At 36.1% G+C, this 20491-nt stretch overlaps 1 protein-coding gene across 1 annotated transcript; it reads right to left on the bottom strand.

Moving 5' to 3' along the window:
- Nucleotides 1–6476: 6476 nt before the first annotated feature.
- LOC111369010 (calcium-transporting ATPase 12, plasma membrane-type-like) lies at nt 6477–15226 on the bottom strand. The gene is made up of 3 exons (XM_022990499.1): nt 14894–15226; nt 7658–7739; nt 6477–7453 (listed from the first exon to the last, which is right to left on the bottom strand). Exons 1-3 carry the CDS (start codon nt 15224–15226, stop codon nt 6477–6479), a joined length of 1392 nt encoding a protein of 463 aa, XP_022846267.1.
- Nucleotides 15227–20491: the final 5265 nt, after the last annotated feature.

Raw genomic sequence — 20491 nt, 5'->3', positions numbered from 1 at the left:
GTGTTTTATAACTATATCTATGTGTGCATTATATGTATATGTGTATGTGTGTATATGTAGGCTTGTGTGGGTATTTTTATGCAGGTAGCTATATGTAAATGTATATGTCCCTACGTATATAGGCTTGCATGTATATATATTATACCTACGTTTGAGCTCCATTTTTTTAATTGAAAACGAGTTTTATAAGTATGAATTTTTGAAGAATATATTGTTAAAAAGTAAACTAAATATTTTGAATTTGTGTTCAAAATATTTTATTATAAATATGTGTGGTTGAAAATGAGTTTGTTAAAAAATGATTTTTTTGATAATATAAATCAAACAAGGTCTATATGTATCTAAACATGAATCTGTGTTGTAGTTTGTGTATATATGTTCTTTTTATAATTTTCTTGAATGATTATTAGTTTGATAGTTATTAATTAGTTTGTATCTAATGAATTGATGATGTCCTTTTACAATGAATTCGAAATATATTTTTATGAATCTTAATAATTTTGTTTACATAAAGGGTTTTATAAAAATCAATATGTAAAATTAATATAATAGAATAATGTTTTAGGTTTATATTTAAACAGTGCATTTTGAAGAAATTTCTAAATTAATGGTAATGCATTAGAATTTTGGGCACATTTATTTCGAAATAATGCTATTTGTAGTCTCTTACTACTGTAGTCCTTCTACATGGCTATTAGTGAATTGATGCATAAGGCAGTAAAAAACTAACACATTAATGCATCAAATCATTAACCGCCACATGTATGTCACGTAGGGCGTGAGTGATAGCAAGTAGTATTACTCTTTTATTTTATGGGTGGTTAAGAACATCTCCACCCATCATTTGAAAAATAAATTTACTTGGATCAACGTAAGTAAACCTTCTCGTATTTTCATGCCTAAGTCGTATGATTAAATGTATACACGTGTTTCCTAAGTTGTCATTATGTGAACATGATACTTGATTATTAACTTTTATGTCATTAAAGCTTCTTATGAAATATTTATAAATGCCAATGCACCCATAAGCATACATGAAGTTTCAAAACATAAAAAGTTTTCAAATGTCAATGAATAAAAAAATATTTGAAAAAGATGTGTCTTGAATGTTTTTGTTAAGAGGTATATACCTATGCTATGAAAGTTGTGATTGGAAAATCGGGGGTGGTAGACCAACACATTCGACCAATGTTTAATAATGAAGGTTTAATGTTTAATATTAACCACTTTGCAGCTCTACGGGTAGAATAAATTGGGCTCCAAATAACAATAATCCACTATATTTTGATTGGCTAGACGATGCACCAAGTAAGCCCACAATATCAAAGTTAAAGTTTTTAAAGAAATTGAAGAAAATGGGATACACATTGGAAAAATGTATTTATTTTAAAGTAATTCATATGCACATAACATATTTGAGGATTTATTTCATTTTGTAATAATGAAATCCTTTAATTTAATCGTCTCCTTTTTTTATTAAGTAAAATTGTTCTCTACTATTTATTTTGCATAAATAAAATCATTATTTTTTATTATATTAGAAAAATCTAATTGTTTTCCACATTTATGATTTTAAGCGAAAATTAAACGATAATAATTCAAAATCTAGTGTATCTAGATTTTGGGTGTTACATGTTTGATCTATAAACTTGTCGACTTCTCCAATGGAGAGGCTTGGAATTCTGACTCTATAGCTTGCAAATCAATGCCATCATCTATTATACATTTTTCTTCTATACTTATCATCTCTGCGTCAACTATAGATGTTTTACCTAATACCTCATCATTTTAGCTTTATCTTCTGACGGGGGAGGTACTAACATTAGGATAGTAGCTTCAGAGATGGGGTTACTATAACCAACATTGCTGACCTTGTCCAAGTGACATGGTCATATTGGACTTTTCAATTTGTAAGAGTACTAGAAAAAATATACTTTAATGTCATTTCGAGATTGAAGGGCAAGTCTAGGACTTGGTTGATCTTTCGAATAATAGGACAACTATTGGGAACAAATTAATTTCCAAGATAAAACAAAGAGCTGATGGGACCATAGAGAGGTATAAGGTTCTCTTGGTAGCGAAGAGTTACCCTCAATAAGACGGTATAGATAATGTGGAGGCCTTTCAACCAGTAGTGAGATTTACTTAATTTGCCTAATCTTAGCCATAGCGACATGTTTAGATTTAGAGTTACATCAGCTTGACATGAAGATTGCTTTTCTCAATGGAGAATTATATGAAGAAATCTACACATAACAACCAGTAGATTTCATTAAAATACGTCAAGAGAATAAAGTTTGTAAATTGAAAAGATCAATCTATTGTAATTTTATTTGAACAATTTTGTCATGATTGACGAATTTATTTGAAAAAGTCCAATAAGAAATTTGTAATTTTATCTCTCTTTGTAGATGATATCTTATTGGCTATGAATGATAATGAGTATATTAAAACAATTAAGAAATGATTGCCCTCAAATTTTGAAATGAAGGACATGGGAAAAGAAGATTACATATTAGATGTTAAAATCCATACAGATCTTTCGAAGTGGCTTCTTGCTCTATCACAAGAGTCATATATAAGGAAAGTTATTAAATCTTTCAAAATGGAGAATTGCAATCCTATCGACATTCATGTATCGAAAGGTGAAACTCTTAAGTTTCACATGTGTCCTAAGACTCTCGGGGAAAAATAAGGAATGTCCAAAGTACCACACACAAGTACTATTCAAAATTTGATGTATGTTATGATGTGTATCATCAAGCATTTGTTATGCCATTGGTATGGTAAATAGGTATCAATCTAATCTTTGAAAATAGCATTGGAAAGCTAATAAGAGGATATTATGATACCTGAAGAATACTGCTAGTTATTCCTATGCTACCAAGGGAATGATTTGTTCTTAAAAGGATACATAGATGCCGATTGGGGTGGAGACATAGATGAGCACAAATTAACTTCAGGATATGTATTCTTGCTTAATAATGGCGCCATCTTTAGGAGTATCAAGAAACACACATGCATTTCCTTGTCCACGATGGAAGTAAAATTTGTAGCATATGTTTTAGCAATATAGTAAGTTGTTTAGCTAAGGAGATTCTTTTAGCATCTAGGAGTCCTTAATGGTGACATGGGACCTGTATTGATTTATTGCAATAGTCAGGCAGCTATTGCATATACAAATGATCCCAAGTATCACAACAAAACCCAACACGTTGATACAAAATATAATTTTTGTAAGAGATATCATAGGGAGAAAGAAGTAAGTTAGCAATATGTTTCTATGTACCAAATGGATGTTGATCCATTTATTAAACCTATCTCTAGAGATACCTTTGTAAATCATGTTAAATTTCTAGGATTGCACAGAATTGGAATTATGTACTATGTAAACTTTTAATATGTCCATTAATGAACAATGTTTGTGAGTTCATATGTTAATAGTAACTTTTGTTATAATTATTAGATTATTGTTTAATATACACACGCAAACTAGTCAACTTGGTTGAGTTGATTTACTTACACAAATAATCGCCTCAGACAATTTGATGTGTGCTGAGATGAGATGCAGTAGTCACATTGTGAATATGTTCCATTCGCTTTGATGAGCTTTCAAGATGAGATTTCAAAAACTAATCAACATTTTACTATTCATTAAATCTATTTAATAGCTAGATCAAGTTCCCGATTGAGATTGCCTAGATGAATAAATATATAGATAACTCCTATTTTATCTGACACCCCGGCTTGTATTCATCGACTGGACAAATGCATTTACTATTTCACTTTTGCAACACAATTGTGAATATAATATAATGATAAAGTTGATTATTTTCATTGATTAATTGAGGGGGCTAGAAATACTCGAACTGGTGTTATGAGATACGTTTGAGGTACAGCGAGAATTAATTTCCTCTTGTACAGCTGCTATCTATCCCGAACATGCTATATATATCCCTAACGTGCATATATTGTTGTGTACTCTTAAATTAAATCGTTGGAATAAATTGGTCCCCTATGTGGGTTGACTCGACTGGTATTGAACGTAAATGGGAGGGAGGAGTTTGAAATTCAGTTTGAAACTCAACCTCCCACAACCCACAACTTCCATTTACAACCTCCATTGTACCCATATCATATAAAATATACATATAAAATTCGCTTGTGAAGAAAAAGATGAGAAACACATATAGGCTATGACTTGATTTGGAAGTATAACATCTTAAATTTGGTCTTTGGATTGTGGCTATCAAACTCCTTCCCGTGTGATGGAATTTCTAACCAGAAAGTGAGTACAAAGCAGGATAGGAAGGAAGCAAAAGGAAGGTAAGTTATTTAACATCATTTTTGTGATTTCAAGTAAGTTTCACTCGTGGGAATTCGGTTATAAGCATGCAAGTACATTTTACAAAAAAAAATAAGGGGTTTACTATCATGAATTTTCCTAGCAATAGATAAATATACTAATATATAGAATAATGCTAGCATTTGTGGCTTAGGTTGATCGGCAACTTGAGAATTGGATGTAAAAACTGCCATTTTAGATTGTGAGCTTGAAGAAAATAACTATTTTGTGTCAACTTGAAAGTTTTGTGAAGAAAAGTGAATCAGATTCCTATTCGTCTTCTAAAGAAAACAATGTTGTTTAAAAAAATTATATTGAAAAATGGTATAAAAGGTTTATTGGCTCATTTGTTCAACTAATTGGCTTCAAAAGAAGTAATTATGGCGTTGTTTATATTTCAAAACAAGTAGAAAGAACATGTTTTTTGTTTTTTTGTTTTTTTTTGTTTTTTTAATACTTGTTACCATATGATGACAATACATTATTTATAAGTCGTAATATGTATGAAATAAATGGAATTAAGAAAAATTCAAATAATGAAATTGAGAAAAGGACATAATTAATGCTAAAAATAAAAAATAGTTGGTATTGATATACTAAGGAATAGAATACACCGTTCTTGTATTGAAACAATATTCTTATAACAAAAAAGTGTTAACTAACTATTAGATGACTGAAACTAATGTGATTTCAATACTTTTGGCAGGTCATTTTACCTTAGTAAAGATGTCCTTCAACTTGAGAAGAATTAGACCACATGAAAAAGGTCTCATACTCTAACGATAGAGGTACAGTGATGTACACTATAATATGTACAAGGCCTGCAAGGCAACCAATGTACTTAGTATTTACTTGAAAACCCCTTGGACTTTTAACATTCGGTAGCTAGGTGGTTCCTAAGATATCGTAATGGAACTTCAACTTTAGGGCTAATCCTTAAAAGAGTAATGAGTGGATAAAGTTAAAAGGGTATGTAAATTATAACAGTGCGGATGATAGGATAAAAGAAAATCTACGTTGTCCTATGTGTCTACGTCGTGTGGTACTTGTATTTTTTATGGTTCAATATGCTAAATCTCAGTAAACCAAAAGCTTTCTCAAGTGGTGTGATCAAGAGGGTTGAAGAGGAACGACTATAGCATAGTGCGTCATTCGATATGGAAGAAACTCTATATGGAGACATCGAAAACTTCAAAGTCAAGAAGGGGATTGTTAAGATTTTGACTTGATATTGTTTAACAAGAATGTGATTGTATTTGTGTATCAGAATATGGGTTTTAATTTTTCAATTGTAAAGGGATTGTTTAGAATCCCAAATTGGCTAAGAAACTAACAGCCCCTCCATTTGCCATCCTATATAAAGGATTCTCTTTTATGCTTCATTTATTACAATTTAGAGTTAGTCATGGGTTATAGTGCATCGGAGTCATGCACTCTAAGTAGACCTCCACCGAAAACGTAAGCATTAAGATACAAAGGCTTCTTATTCCACAATAGCAAAAGCACTTTTTCACTCTTTCATATACTAGGGGATTTCACTTGGAAAAGAAAGAAATTATTGAACTTCAGGCACCAATTAATTGGGGTGAACATATCTTGTTCTCCTTCTCGATTTTCTATTGATTTTACATTTTGCAATTTACGTTTGTGCTACTCGACAAACCTAAGACTAGAGAATAATAAAAGATAGTGAAATTTAACTAATCGATATTACACTTCAACATTGACCACATAAAGTTCGATAGAGCAAAATGTGAAAACAGAAAACAACAAACAGATTTCGAAGCAATCTCCAGATTTTGTATTTTGACTAGAAAATAATGAAAGGTAGAGCATTTGACTAATCAATTTTAGGCTTCAACATTGGCAGCTTAAAGTTTCCCAGAGGAGGCACGCACCTAACAAACCAATTGACCATAGGTGGTGTAGCAGAAAAGGCTATACTCAAGCACCACTGGCCAAATCCTAGCCTACCTGTCCCTAAAAACTCATTCAGAAGTTCCACCATTATAAATTGAATGGAAATAATTAGTCCAATGATGCTCAAGAGAAGTTTTTTTTTTTGCATCTCCTCAAAAATGTTCTTCTTCGAAAGCCTGGGAATGAATATGTTGAAGGCTTGAAAGAGAATTTATGTACTAAGGACCAAAGAATTCTTTTCCTTATCATTTACATCAAATAATGATTTGCCTTTGAAATGTATAACCAGAAAGATGGCTATCTGATATAAAGCTTGAGGCCCAATTTTTTTATGCATTTGGGCTGTGATTAGCGGCTCTTTCAAGTTTCTTGGTGGCCTCCGCATAAGATCTTGAGACGACTTCTCTATATTTAGTGCAAGAACTGCTAAAGTACCTGCAATCAGTTTCATCCACAAAAGTTGAAACACCGGAAATGGAAATTTTCCTGTTGAAATAGCTACCACAGCATTCAAACCAGGGTGTTCGCTAGATGAAACAGCCGTCACAAAGTCAATTACCAGAGCAGCAAAACTTGCAATGAGCAAAAACTGAGTATAAATATGGACACTGTCGTATAGTCCCCTACCCCATGTCAAAATATCAATGATTAAAGGAAAAACTTTGCATGACATGACAATGGCCGAGCATGCTTTGATAATTTCTGCCTCTTGGGTTCCAAAACAAAGTCCTACATTTGCTTCTCTAAGGGTTTGTGTATCTCCAATGCGTCGTCCAATGAATGCAACCACATGGCCTTTCTGCTTCAAAGATTGGACCATAAGTAACTTGTCATCAGGAGTGGCTCTTGCCAGCACGCAGATATTTTCAATTTTTGCCATTCGCTCTTCTAAGCTAAACTTCCGGAATTCCTCACCATCTATCATTTCACCAGGCTGGTAATCAGGCTCAATTATTCGGCACTTAGTGGCCATGATTGTGGCAGTTACTTTGTTATCTTCGGTGATCAATTTGATGCTGATTCCAACTCTACGGCAATCTTCCATTGTTTCCCTTGTTCCACTTCGACGTGAATTTGTCAATCCAACAAGGCTTAATAGAATCAGCTGCTGTTGAAAGATGATGAAATCTCTTATTAACGTTTTCCTGTGTGCGAAAGCTATACATCTGAGGCAACTTTCTGCCATGCCTGCAAGAATTTGCTCAAATAAGGCTTTGGAATCTTAGTACATCACTTTTACATTTCCAGTACTCTCATAATAATGAGAACACATTGGAATTATCACATGTACATGAATCGTATTGTCGCCATTTTTACTGATCAAAACTCTGCTTTGCCTATTCTTTGAATTGAATGGTTTGATTTCAAGAATAGTGTAGCTTTTCTTCAGACTTTCCACATCCATCCCTAACTGCTTGACAGCCCACTCAAAAATTATCTTCTCAGTTGAATTTATAGGAGATGATGATGAAGACTGATGCGAACCCCGTAGCAATGAAAACTACAAAACCCACAACGAGATTGATGAGGAACCCAAGAACGCCAATACTAACCCGGTTTTGGACCTTGAACCCCAAGTATTGAACCAAGAAACCCTAGATTAGCGAAGAACCTAAAATCCCTTGATTACAATTAAAAGAACCCACAATCCGATTATTTAGAACACCACAAGAAATTGAATCTTGATAAGTTCCAAGATTGTTCAAGAAGAACAAGAAATTGAAAGAACAATTCTCTCTCTATAATATTAAGCAAAAGTCAAAAGTCTTTACAATGAAAAATATTCTCCTATTTATACTAATGAGTAAAAAGTCCAAAATCCATCAAATTATGGTAATAATTTGATTTCATAAGAATTCTATCGAAACTAGGAAATTCGACCAAAATTAGAAAATTCGCCAATTTTTTGGCTTGTGCGGCCGCATGCTTCAACAAGAAATGCAATTTTTATTTTTGGTATGCCACCGTGCGACCGCACAGTGTTTTGTTTTTAGCCTTCGATTTCGTCACTTGATAACAAATTGATCCAAGTTGATTCGGCCTTCGACCCGAACATGAAAGTTGCTCCATTTTGAGTCCCGAACATGGTTCCATCAATGGTTTCTTGAACGAGCAATCCCATCACTTGTTTCACTTGCTTTACCCTTGATCGCGTCATTGGTTCGCCATCGACTATCAACGGGTCTCGTCTCACACTTGCCTTCGTCGGGCTCGACTCCTGGATCATATCATCCCCTTCCTCTTCAAAAGGATTTGTCCTCGAATCTGAACCTACATCAAACAGAGAGAGATTAGATATATTAAAAGTAGCTGAAACATTACTCACCAGGTAAATCCACTTTGTATGCATTGTCATTGATCCTCTCGATGATTTGAAATGGTCCATCGCCTCGTGGTTGCAATTTTGACTTCCTCTATTCTGGAAAACGCTCTTTTCTGAAATGCACCCAGACCCAATCTCCAGGCTCAAATGTAACGTGTCTTCTTCCTTTATTTGCTTTTGATGCAAACTTTCTCTTCGATCTGCATCCTGACCTTTTCATGGAGTGCTTTCACCATCTCGGCTTTTCGTTTCCCATCCAAGCTACCTCGTTCATGCACAGGCAAAGGTATTAAATCCATAGATGTTAGTGGATTAAAACCATAAACAATTTCAAAAGGAGAAAACGAAGTAGTAGAATGTGTAGCTCGATTATATGCAAACTCTATAAACAATAAACACTCTTTCCATGATTTCAGATTTTTATTGATCACTGTCCTAAGTGGTTGAGTCATAGTTCAATTAACTACCTCAGTTTGTCCATCTGTTTGTGGGTGACAAGTTGTAGAAAATAATAACTTAGTTCCTAACTTACTCCACAGAACACGCCAAAAATGACTCAAAAACTTCATGTCCCTATCAGACACTATACTTTTAGGTACTCCATGTAAACGTATTATTTCCCTAAAGAATAAGTCTGCAATATTAGTAGCATCATCAGTTTTATGACATGGTATGAAGTGCGTCATCTTACTAAACCTATCGACCACTACAAATATTGAATCCCGACCTCTTTTTGTCTACCCAAGGTTCACTAGGTACATGCAAAGGAGTATACAAACCATGGGATTGAACCTTAGACTTAGCCTTTTTACAAGTTATGCACTTTTCACATATTTGTTCTACGTCATGTCGCATTTTAAGCCAATAAAAATGTTTCCCTAACATGTTTAAAGTCTTTTGAACCCCGAAGTGTCCCATTAAACCACCTCCATGTGCTTTCCTTACCAATAATTCACGCAAAAAACAATTAGGAATGCGCAACTTATCTTCCCTAAACAAATATCATTCATGCCTTTAGAATTTATCAAATGCACCTTTGTCACATGAAGCATAAATACTAGAAAAATCACAATCAGATTCATACATGCCCTTAATACGTTCGAAACGAAGTAATTTAGTACTTAATGAATTTAAAAACACGTACCTTCGAGACAATGCATCAGCAACTATATTTTCGTCACCTTGTTTGTACTTGATGAGTTAGAGAAATGTTTCGATAAACTCCATCCATCTCGCATGTCTTTTGTTCAACTTACCTTGACCTCGCAAATGCTTTAAAGATTCATGATCGGTGTGTATCACGAATTCCTTTAGCCATAAGTAGTGCTGCCAAGTCTCCAATGCTCGAACAAGTGAATACAGCTCCTTGTGATATGTCGGATAATTCAATGCTGCCCCACTCAACTTTTCGCTAAAGTAAGCAATAGGTCTCCTTTCCTGCATTAACACTGCTCATATACCTATTCCTGATGCATCACACTCAAGCTCGAATGTTTTATCAAAATTTGGTAATGCCAAAACAGGTGTTTTACATAGCTTATACTTAATTGTGTTAAATGTAATTTCTTGAGATTCTCCCCAATGGAAACCTACACTCTTTACTATTTCATTCAACGGTGTGATGATAGTGCTAAAATCTCTTACAAATCGCCTATAAAAACTAGTCAATCCATGAAAACTCCTAACTTCAGTTATAGTTTTAGGTGTTGGCCATTCTTTTATAGCTTTTATCTTTTCTTCATCGACTTCCACCCCATTAGCACTAACCACAAATCCTAGGAAAACAACTCTATCTATGCAGAATGTGCACTTTTTGAAATTAGCATACAGTTGTTCCTTTTGCAACACAACATGCACACAATTTAAATGTTCTAAATGCTCATCTAGATTTTTACTATAGATTAAGATGTCATCAAAATAAACTACAACAAATTTTCCAATAAAAGCACGCAAAACATGGTTCATTAAATGCATAAAAGTGCTCGGTGCATTAGTGAGTCCAAATGGCATAACTAACCATTCATACAATCCATACTTAGTCTTAAACACCGTTTTCCATTCATCACCCTCCCACACGCGAATTTGATGATACCCACTCTTAAGATTAATCTTACTAAAAATGCAAGCACCATGCAACTCATCAAGCATATCATCTAGCCTTGGTATTGGATGACGATACTTTACCGTAATATTATTGATAGCTCGACAATCCACGCACATTTTCCAAGTCCCGTCCTTCTTAGGCACCAGCAAAACAGGTACAACACATGTACTCATGCTCTCCCTGACATAAACTTTGCTCATCAACTCCTCCACTTGCTTTTGAAGCTCCTTCGTCTCCTCGGGATTGCTTCGGTAATCTAGTCGATTCGGTATGATAGCTTCGGGTACAAAGTCAATCCGGTGCTCGATGCCTCTAATTGGTGGCAATCCACTTGGCATCTCCTCAGGAAACACGTCGTCGAACTCCTGCAATAAAGACTTAACCAAACTAGGGAGGGATGTGTTAGAATCCTCGAAATTGAGGAGGGACTCCTTGTACACTAACAATATCATTTGCCTATTATCGCTCATAGCCTTTTTCAACTCACTCTCTTTTGCATAGAAGTTGACCTTTGGCTTTTCTCTCCGCTCAGCTGACTCTTTTTCTCTTCGCTTATGTGGCTTCTCTCTCTTTTCTCCACTCTCAGCAACCTCACTATTTTCTCTCTTATTGATGGTTTCACTATTGCCTCTCCTTTTTCCTGACTCTCTTATTCTCTCGTCTTCCTCACTTTTCAGCTTGATTTGATCTCCATACACTTGTGCCGGTGTTAATGGCGCAAGAGTAATAGTCTTCCCATCCTTGACAATGCTATAATGATTCCTATATCCATCATGTGTGACCCTTCTATCATATTGTCATGGCCTTCCTAACAAGATATGACCCACATGCATAGGCACCACATCACATACTACTTTGTCACTATAACTTCCAATTGAGAAATTAATTAAAACTCTTCTATTCACCCTAACTTCCCCACTTTCATTCAACTATTGCAACTTATAAGGCTTAGGGTGTCTTAACAAAGCTAGTCCTAATTTTTCAACTAAAGTTGTGCTAGCTACATTCGTGCAACTCCCACCATCAATAATCATACTACATACATTATCATTGACATAACAACGTGTGTGGAATATATTTTCTCGCTGCTGCTCCGAATCATCCACTTTGACTTGAGTGTTACGAGCTTTCCTTGACATCACCGATTCCCCAACAGCAAACTCCAATTTTTCTTCTTCTTCAACGTCCTCCAATGCAGGCTTGTCCTCAAATTCTCCTTCACTTTCACTTACCACCTCTCCATTATCCAACAACATTACCCGTTTATCTGGGCATTGAGAAGCAATGTGCCCTGACCCCAAGCATCTGAAACACTTGATGTCTCGATTCCTTGATGGTTGTGAATCTGTTTTGGGTGCTGTTTTGCTAGCACTTTCTTCTTTCCCTTTCTGCCACTCATTCCTACCTTTAGGTACAGCTTTATCACATTTTTTATTATTGTTCCATCCTAGCTTCCAAAATGGATTAACACTCGAAGTTCCTAACGGCTGCCTAGCTACCCCTTTTCTCTTTAGTTGTCTTTCTACCTTCATAGCCACATGCAACATGTCTTCCAACTCCACATAATGTTGTAACTCCACTACATTGGCAATTTCCTATTCAACCCATTTAAGAATCGTGCCATGGTAGCCTCCTGATCCTCCACCACATTGGCCCTAATCATGAGAATTTTCATCTCCTTATGATAGTTCTCTACATTTTTCGACCCTTGATATAGACCTTGCAGTTTTTGATGGATCTCTCGATAATAGTGGCTAGGAACAAACCTCTTTCTCATCAATGACTTCAATTCCTCCCAAGTGCTGATTGGTCTTCACCCACTCCTATGTTGTGAAGTAATCACTTGATCCCACCATGAAATTGCATAGTTACTGAACTCCAAAACTGCTAACTTCACCTTTTTCTCCTCCGAGTAGTTATAACACTCGAAGATCATTTCAACCTTCCTTTCCCACTCCAGGTCTGCCTCGGGATCACTCCTTCCTTTGAATGAAGGAACTGTCATTTTTATATTTCCCAAGTTTCGATCCAACTCCTCCCTGCGATCATTCCGACCCCGTCTGTTGAACCTATCACCTCTATTCCTCATCCTTCCCATCTCAACACCATGAAATTCATCTTCGCCCATGTCACTCCCATATCCATACTCCTCTCGCCTTTCCCTCCTAGGCTTCCATCTATCCGGTCTTCTGGCATTGGATACATCCACTCGATGCCCCCGACTATGATTAGCCACCGATCTATCTAATCTATTCATCCAAGCCTCCTGCTTCTCCAACCTATCTCTCACATCTCCAGATGCCCTCTCAAACCTCTGCACCAAATCCTCCACTGCATTGTTATTATTGCCTTGTCAGCTTGAGTTTGATTCTGCCCTTTCTGACATCCTAACACTAAAAATTTTATTTTACTGCCTCACCAAAAGTCACTCGGAAACACACAAGGACTTTTACCCTCTATTAAGCTCACCTCTTTGCCTTTTACCACTCAATTCTTTCAACAATTGCTTCTAGGAACAATCAATAAACTCAATCAATCAATCAATCAATTCGTGTAGAATTTCCCAAATCGGATGTGACTCAATAATTATAACAAATGACTCAAAGAAAACTTTAAAAACTTGACTTGAATTGAAGGAATGGAATGATTCAATGTGTCCAAGTAATTTAGAAACGATATTAAATAATAAAAATTGGTATTTGACGGATCAATAATATTAACAATTTTTTTACTGTACGGATGAACAGTACCGTATGGATGAACAGTAATTTTTTTTAGATCCGAAAATCAATAACAAAACCAACAAAGAAAACAAAAACTGATTTGGGTGAAAATTGAGCCCAGAAATGGAATTTGAAAATTTTTTATGAAACTTTTGAATCAAAGGATCAAGAAAACTTTCTGGACACAAGAACACAAGGAATTGAAAAAAAATTAGAAAACAAAGGATATAACTTGGTTAAATTGGAGCCAAAGGTCTGATACCAATTGATGCGAACCCCGTAGCAATGGAATCTACGAAACCCACAACGAGATTGATGCGGAACCCAAGAACGCCAATACTAACCCGATTTTGGACCTTGAACCCCAAGAACTGAACCAAGAAACCCTAGATTAGCAAAGAACCTAAAACCCCTTGATTACAATTAAAAGAACCCACAATTCGATTGTTTAGAACGCCACAAGAAATTGAATCTTGATAAGTTCCAAAATTGTTCAAGAAGAACAAGAAATGGAAAGAACAATTCTCTCTCTATAATAATAAGCAAAAGTCAAAAGTCTTTACAATGAAAAGTATTCTCCTATTTATACTAATGAGTAAAAACATCCAAAATCCATCAAATTATGGTAATAATTTGATTTCATAAGAATTCTATTGAAACTAGGAAATTCGGCCAAAATTAGAAAATTCGCCAATTTTTTGGTTTGTGCGGCCACATGGTGTATTTCCATGCGGTCGCATGGTTAAACAAGAAATGCAATTTTTATTTTCGGTATGCCACCGTGCGGCCGCATGGTGTTTTGCTTGTACGGCCGCACAGGCTTGTTTTCAGCCTCCGGTTTTGTCGCTTGATAACAAATTGATCCAAGTTGATTCGGCCTTCGACCCAAACATGAAAGTTGCTCCATTTTGAGTCCCGAACACTGTTTCATCAATGGTTTCTTGAACGAGCAATCCCATCGCTTGTTTCAATTGCTTTGCCTTTGCTCGCGTCATTGGTCCGCCATCGACTATCAATGGGTCTCGTCTCGCACTTGCCTTCGTCGGGCTCGACTCTTGGATCATATCAAAGACCTTGAAGGGGGTTGAGTAGTGTTTAAACCAATTCCTTGGTACAGTAATTCAAGTACACTTGGAGCAATCAAATTATGCTGAACTTCAATGGAGTTTAGACATTGCCAGAACTTAGTTACCTACATGCAAGACAAATGAATCTTGTATTGCCATTGACATCAATCATATAAGAAACCTGTTGAACGCATGTACTATTGAAACATTGACTTTGAAATTTGTATGCTGAACCTTCCATTAACACTTTCCTTGTAGTTTTTACATATTAGTTAATCTTCTTTAGCAATTTTCATTTCTAATATCCTGTTATGCCTATAGGACGGTATTATCTATTCACAAACAACTTTGCAGAAGTTGTTAATTGACCATGAAGAACATATAAGGGCACTGGGAGATGAAAAGTAGCACCTCCATGGAAGCCATAGTTAAGGTTCCAGTTTTATTCATGCAGACAGTGGTGACAAATGCAACTTTATGGCAGATTAAAGGTTCTCTCACAAGAATTTGAATCTTCGTCAGTCTCTTCATTGAATAAGCAAGACATGTTCTGACAGCCGAAACCAAATCTTCTGGAATAGATGTTAAAGCAGTCATTGTTGGAGTTGCCAGAATCCCAACAATGACAGCAAGAACATCACCAATTCTTGTTTCTCCACCAAAAGACACTATTTTCCCTTTATCATCATGTAGTTTGTGTTGGCGTGAGTTGCCCTTGAAGGGAGGATCACAGGCAAGAATCATGCAATGTAATCCCTCAATTATAGCTCAACGTCGGATGGACAATTGTAGCCTCAATATTTGCACTCCCTGTATAGCCTAGTTTTATCTATATAAATACACCAATATTGTAATAATATAGATGAACATACATACAAGTTTATTTCATTCTAACATGGTATCAGAGTAGGGATTTCTTCCTGCTGCTTTTTCGTTTCTGAGATTTAATTCATCCTCCTTTTTTGTGTTTTGCTCAAATGAAAGCAGATCTCTGATTTCTTCTATTTTAGCATAATTCTGGAAAGTGTTATTCTAGGCAAAGGTTGAGTTCCAGTCTTTAGAAAATGGTGGCAGCAACACCAAAATTCGTCCTTGATTCTTTGCAATAAAATTTCTCCTTTTTCATATTTTGGTTCTCTGAACTTTCATAGATCTTTATGGATGGTTAGAGCCTCCACTATTTCTTGTTTCTCTAAATTTCTTGCCTTTTTTTGCTGAATAGACCGAACTGGAGAAGATAGTGGAGAGAGAAGGTTTACATCTTCAAGCCCACTTATTTGAGACTTTTCCCAGGTGTCTGTCAACAATCACTTTATTTTTGGGCTAGTTTTGGACCTGATTTATTGGGCTAGTTTTGGGTCATGAGAACTTGAGTCATTTTTTTCGCTTGAATTATTTCTGTGGTCTTTCTTCTTACTGCATTATTGCCTCTGCCTATTCTTTTGGGACATTTATTGGAAAATGACCAATAAATCTATGAATAAAATGGTTCCAGTAATATCCAAGCTCGATACTATGGCTTTTCTTGGGACCAATTACACTGAATCGTATACCGGTTGGATTCTTGATTCAGGAGCAACAGACCACATGACATATGATGTCGGCAATTTTTCGGAATGATCCTCTCCTTGGCGTACTAGTATTGCTAATGCTAATGAAGACGTATCTCTGGTAAAAGGGGCTGGTACAATGAGAATATCGCCAGCCCTCTCCTTGATTACTACTCTTCTAGTGCCATCATTGTCACATATATTATTGTCAGTGAACCAAATCACGAAGGAGTTAAATTGTGCTGTTCTAATTTATCCTATATTTTTGTCTTATTCAGGCTATTCTCACCAAGGAGATAATTGGGCGTGGTACTAAGAAAGGGGGCTATACTATATGAAAGATTTTGGCATTTGTCGAGCTAATTATGCAAGCACTACCACTGATCGGAACAAGGCGAACATTTGGCTGTGGCATCGTCTGTTAGGACATCCTTCATTTGGTTATCTAAAACATGTTTTTCCTACTTTATTTTCAGGTTTGTCAGATTTGGATTTTAAATGCGAGACCTGCACCTTAGCCAAGAGTCATCGTGCTACTTATCTCTTGAGTTTGAATAAGAGTCGGATACCTTTTGAGTTGATTCATTCTGATGTGTGGGGACCATCTCCCAAATCTACTATGTCCGGTGTTCGATGGCTTGTGATTTTTGTAGATGATTGCACTCGGATGACATGGCTATATCTGATGAAAAATAAAGATGAAGTTTTTTTCTATTTTTTTCTCATTTCATGAGATGATTAAAACCCAGTTCTCTACTACTATTCGCATACTTCGTTTTGATAATGGCGGCGAGTATGTAGATCAAGAATTCCGCAATTATTTTACCCACCATGGCTTGCTTCATGAAACCTCCTGCCCTCAAACACCACAGCAAAATGGCATTGCCGAAAGGAAAAATCGGCATATTTTGGAGACTACTCGCGCGCTTCTGCTTGGCGCTGGAGTACCTATTCAGTTTTGGACCGATGCTGTCACTACGGCGGTTCACCTTATTAACCGGATGCCTTCTAAGTCCCTTGAGCTTCAGACTCCTCTCCAGGCTCTATCCACTGCAATTTCTCTACCTACGGCTTTAATGCTTTCGCCACGAGTGTTTGGTTGCATCATTTTTTTCACTTACACAAGAATCAATGCACCAAACTTGATCCTTATGTTGTTCGATGTCTGTTTCTGGGATATGGCCCACATCAAAAAGGATATCGTTGCTATGACCTGACTACTCATCGCACTTAAGTGATGATGGACGTCACTTTCTTGGAATCAGAGAATTTTTTCTCTTCTGTCACATCCACTTCTCCTCTTCAGGAGGAGCCTAGGAGTGAAGAGTTGAATTGGTTGAGGTTTGACTGGTAAGGATTTAATGAGCCTACTGTCTCTATACCTGATACAGAGACTAGTATTCTACCATCAGGATTTGAGGAGACCAATGATAAAACTAGTAAGAAACGGCAGACCTGCGAAGTATAAGCAGTACTCCCTTCTTGCCCAACAGTATCCATAGACCCATCTCCTAAGAATACTCCTGAGGTAAGCTCCCTAAACTCTCCAAGTACACCTCTATTAGCTAATGATGCTCTTGTGGGCTCTGAGTTAACATACAGGCATAACCAAGATAAGCCTCCAGAGAGATACTCTCCTGACATTGAAAGCCAGAGATCGAAATATCCAATTGCCAATTATGTATTTATGAAGGGGCTCGGGGCTTTCGCAGATGAACTATCCTCATGTCAAATTCCCACAAGTGTTGAAGAAGTGATGAAAGATCCTAAATGGGTCCAGTCTATGAAGGAGGAGATGGTGGCACTATTGAAAAATAAGACGTGGATCCTTGTCACTCTACCTAAAAAGCAGAAGACAGTAGGGTGCAAGTGGGTGTTTTCAATTAAATACAAGGCAGATGGAACATTTGAGCAGTACAAGGCGAGACTTGTAGCAAAGGGATTTACACAGACATACGGAGTTGCCTATCAGGAGACCTTCTCACCCGTAGTAAAACTAAACACGGTTAGAGTATTGTTGTTGCTTGCAGCAAACCTTGATTGGCCTTTACACTAGTTCGATGTGAAGAATGATTTTCTGCATGGTGATTTAGAAGAAGAAATTTATATGGATATTCCCCCAGGATATATGGCCAACACTGAAGGTAATGTTGTTTGCAAATTGCAAAGAACTCTATACAGTCTGAAACAATCACTCGAGCTTGGTTTAGGAGATTCAGTACAACAATGAGAAAGTATGGGTTCTAGTAAAGTAACTCTGATCACACCCTATTCTTGAAACACAGGCAGGGCAAAGTGACTGCCTGTAGATGATATGATTATAACAGGAGATGATTCAGAAGAAATAGCAAAACTTCAAGAGTAGTTGGCATCTGAGTTTGAAATGAAGAGCCTAGGAGGACTCAAATACTTTCTGGGAATTGAAGTTGCTAGATCAAAGCAAGGTATTTTCCTATCACAGAGAAAATATATTCTAGACCTTTTAACAAAGGTTGGATTGGTAGATTGTAAGCCTGCAGATACTCCAATAATTTCAAATCGCAAACTTGGGGAATATCCCAACCAAGTACCGACAGATAAAGGGAGGTACCAACGATTGGTAGGAAAGCTTATTTATTTGTCTCACATGTGGCCTGACATTGCATATGCAGTAAGTGTTGTAAGCCAATTTATGCATTGTCCAAGTGAAGATCATATGAGTGCTATCATACAGATTTTAAGATATCTGAAGTCCTCCCCTGGAAAGGGGCTCATGTTTTCAAAAAAATGACCACCTAAGGGTAGAAGGGTATACAGATGCAGATTGGGCAGGGAACATCATGGATAGGAAATCCACTTCAGGCTACTTCACCTTTGTTGGAGAAAACTTGGTTACTTGGAGAAGCAAGAAACAGAAGGTAGTTGCACTATCTAGTGCTGAAGCTGAATTTCGTGGAATGGCTAAAGGGCTATGTGAATTACTGTGGCTTAGAAAATTGTTCATGGAGATTGGCTTTGCTCCTAACTCCGAGATGAATTTGTTTTGTGATAATAAGGCAGCAATTAATATCTCCCATAACCCCGTACAGCATGATTGTATGAAGCATGTGGAAGTAGATCGACATTTCATCAAACAAAACCTCGATACAAAGATCATCCAGTTTCCTTTTGTGAAGTCTGAAGACCAACTAGCAGATATTCTTATGAAGGCAGTATGCAGTAAAATATTTTACAACTCACTAGACAAGTTGGGACTCATTGACTTATACGTACCAACTTGAGGAGGAGTGTTGGCGTGAGTTGTCCTTGAAGGGAGGATCACAGGCAAGAATCATGCAATGCAATCCCTCAATTATAGCTCAACGTCGGATCCACAATTGTAGCCTCAATATTTGCAGTCCCTATATAGCCTAATTTTATCTATATAAATGCACCAATATTGTAATAATATAGATGAATATACATACAAGTTTATCTCATTCTAACAGTTTGGTTGTCAAGAAACATACCAAAGATACCATAAATATCATCAGAGCAACTGTCTTACCAGATTTGTCCACTATAGAGATGATTCTTTTGAGTTTGTCAATTAAAGATGACACGACCTGTCCTGAATCACTTTAGTGGACTCGACACATGTCATGTGTCGATGGTAGATACCAGCTAAATGTCAGATCCACCACCAAGGCAAATTTGACTTGTTTTACTGAAAAATATTTTTAACAAAATTTTGACAGAGTTTGCCCTTAAATACGAACTGAAACCACCTGAACAATAACTAATTTTCCTCAAATCAATACTGATAATATAAATCAGGGTATGTCAGTACCTCAAAATACAAACTATTCAAATAAAATGCTGAAAAATCAATATTTACTTGCTTTACAACCAACAATCCTCAAATATACTAAAAATATCAAATATCTAATGAGCCCACAATGAACTTTTCTAATTTAAACTACATGTATCCCAAAAGAACACATAATGTATAATCTGATAAAGGATGTCATACAACCTATAGCACGTGGCTCAATTTGGTGGTTCGACAGGCTTCAAAGCTGCTCAATTCGTCTGCTTTCTGTCTCATAAAGAAAAATGTGAAAAATATATGAGCTTAAAGCTCAGTAAGTGGATAATTAGTGAATAAGTAAACTTTTTCCATTTATGCATATTTTCAAAAAATTCTTGCACTACTAAAACTTCTAGAAATTCTGAAATCTAGTAACACTTTTAAAATCAAACATGAATATATAATAAAATTCTTTGTTCTTCATTCTAGATAAGTAACAGTAAAATGTAATGAATATAAATAATATGACATCCATGAAAATCTATGAAATATTGCTTCTACTCAATACTATAAGCTGAAAGCTTTGAGCTAAGAACTGTATAGACTGAATTCTATAATCTAAAATTTGATAAGCTGTATAAATATTGAAAAATCACACTAAAAAGGTACCCAATGAATAGCGTTACTCAT

Source organism: Olea europaea, chromosome 20, assembly GCF_002742605.1.
Source record: "Olea europaea var. sylvestris chromosome 20, O_europaea_v1, whole genome shotgun sequence".
NCBI classification, from domain to species: Eukaryota; Viridiplantae; Streptophyta; class Magnoliopsida; order Lamiales; family Oleaceae; genus Olea; species Olea europaea.
The sequence above is the reverse complement of the archived record's forward strand: the minus strand, read 5'-3'. Positions and strand labels throughout refer to the sequence as shown.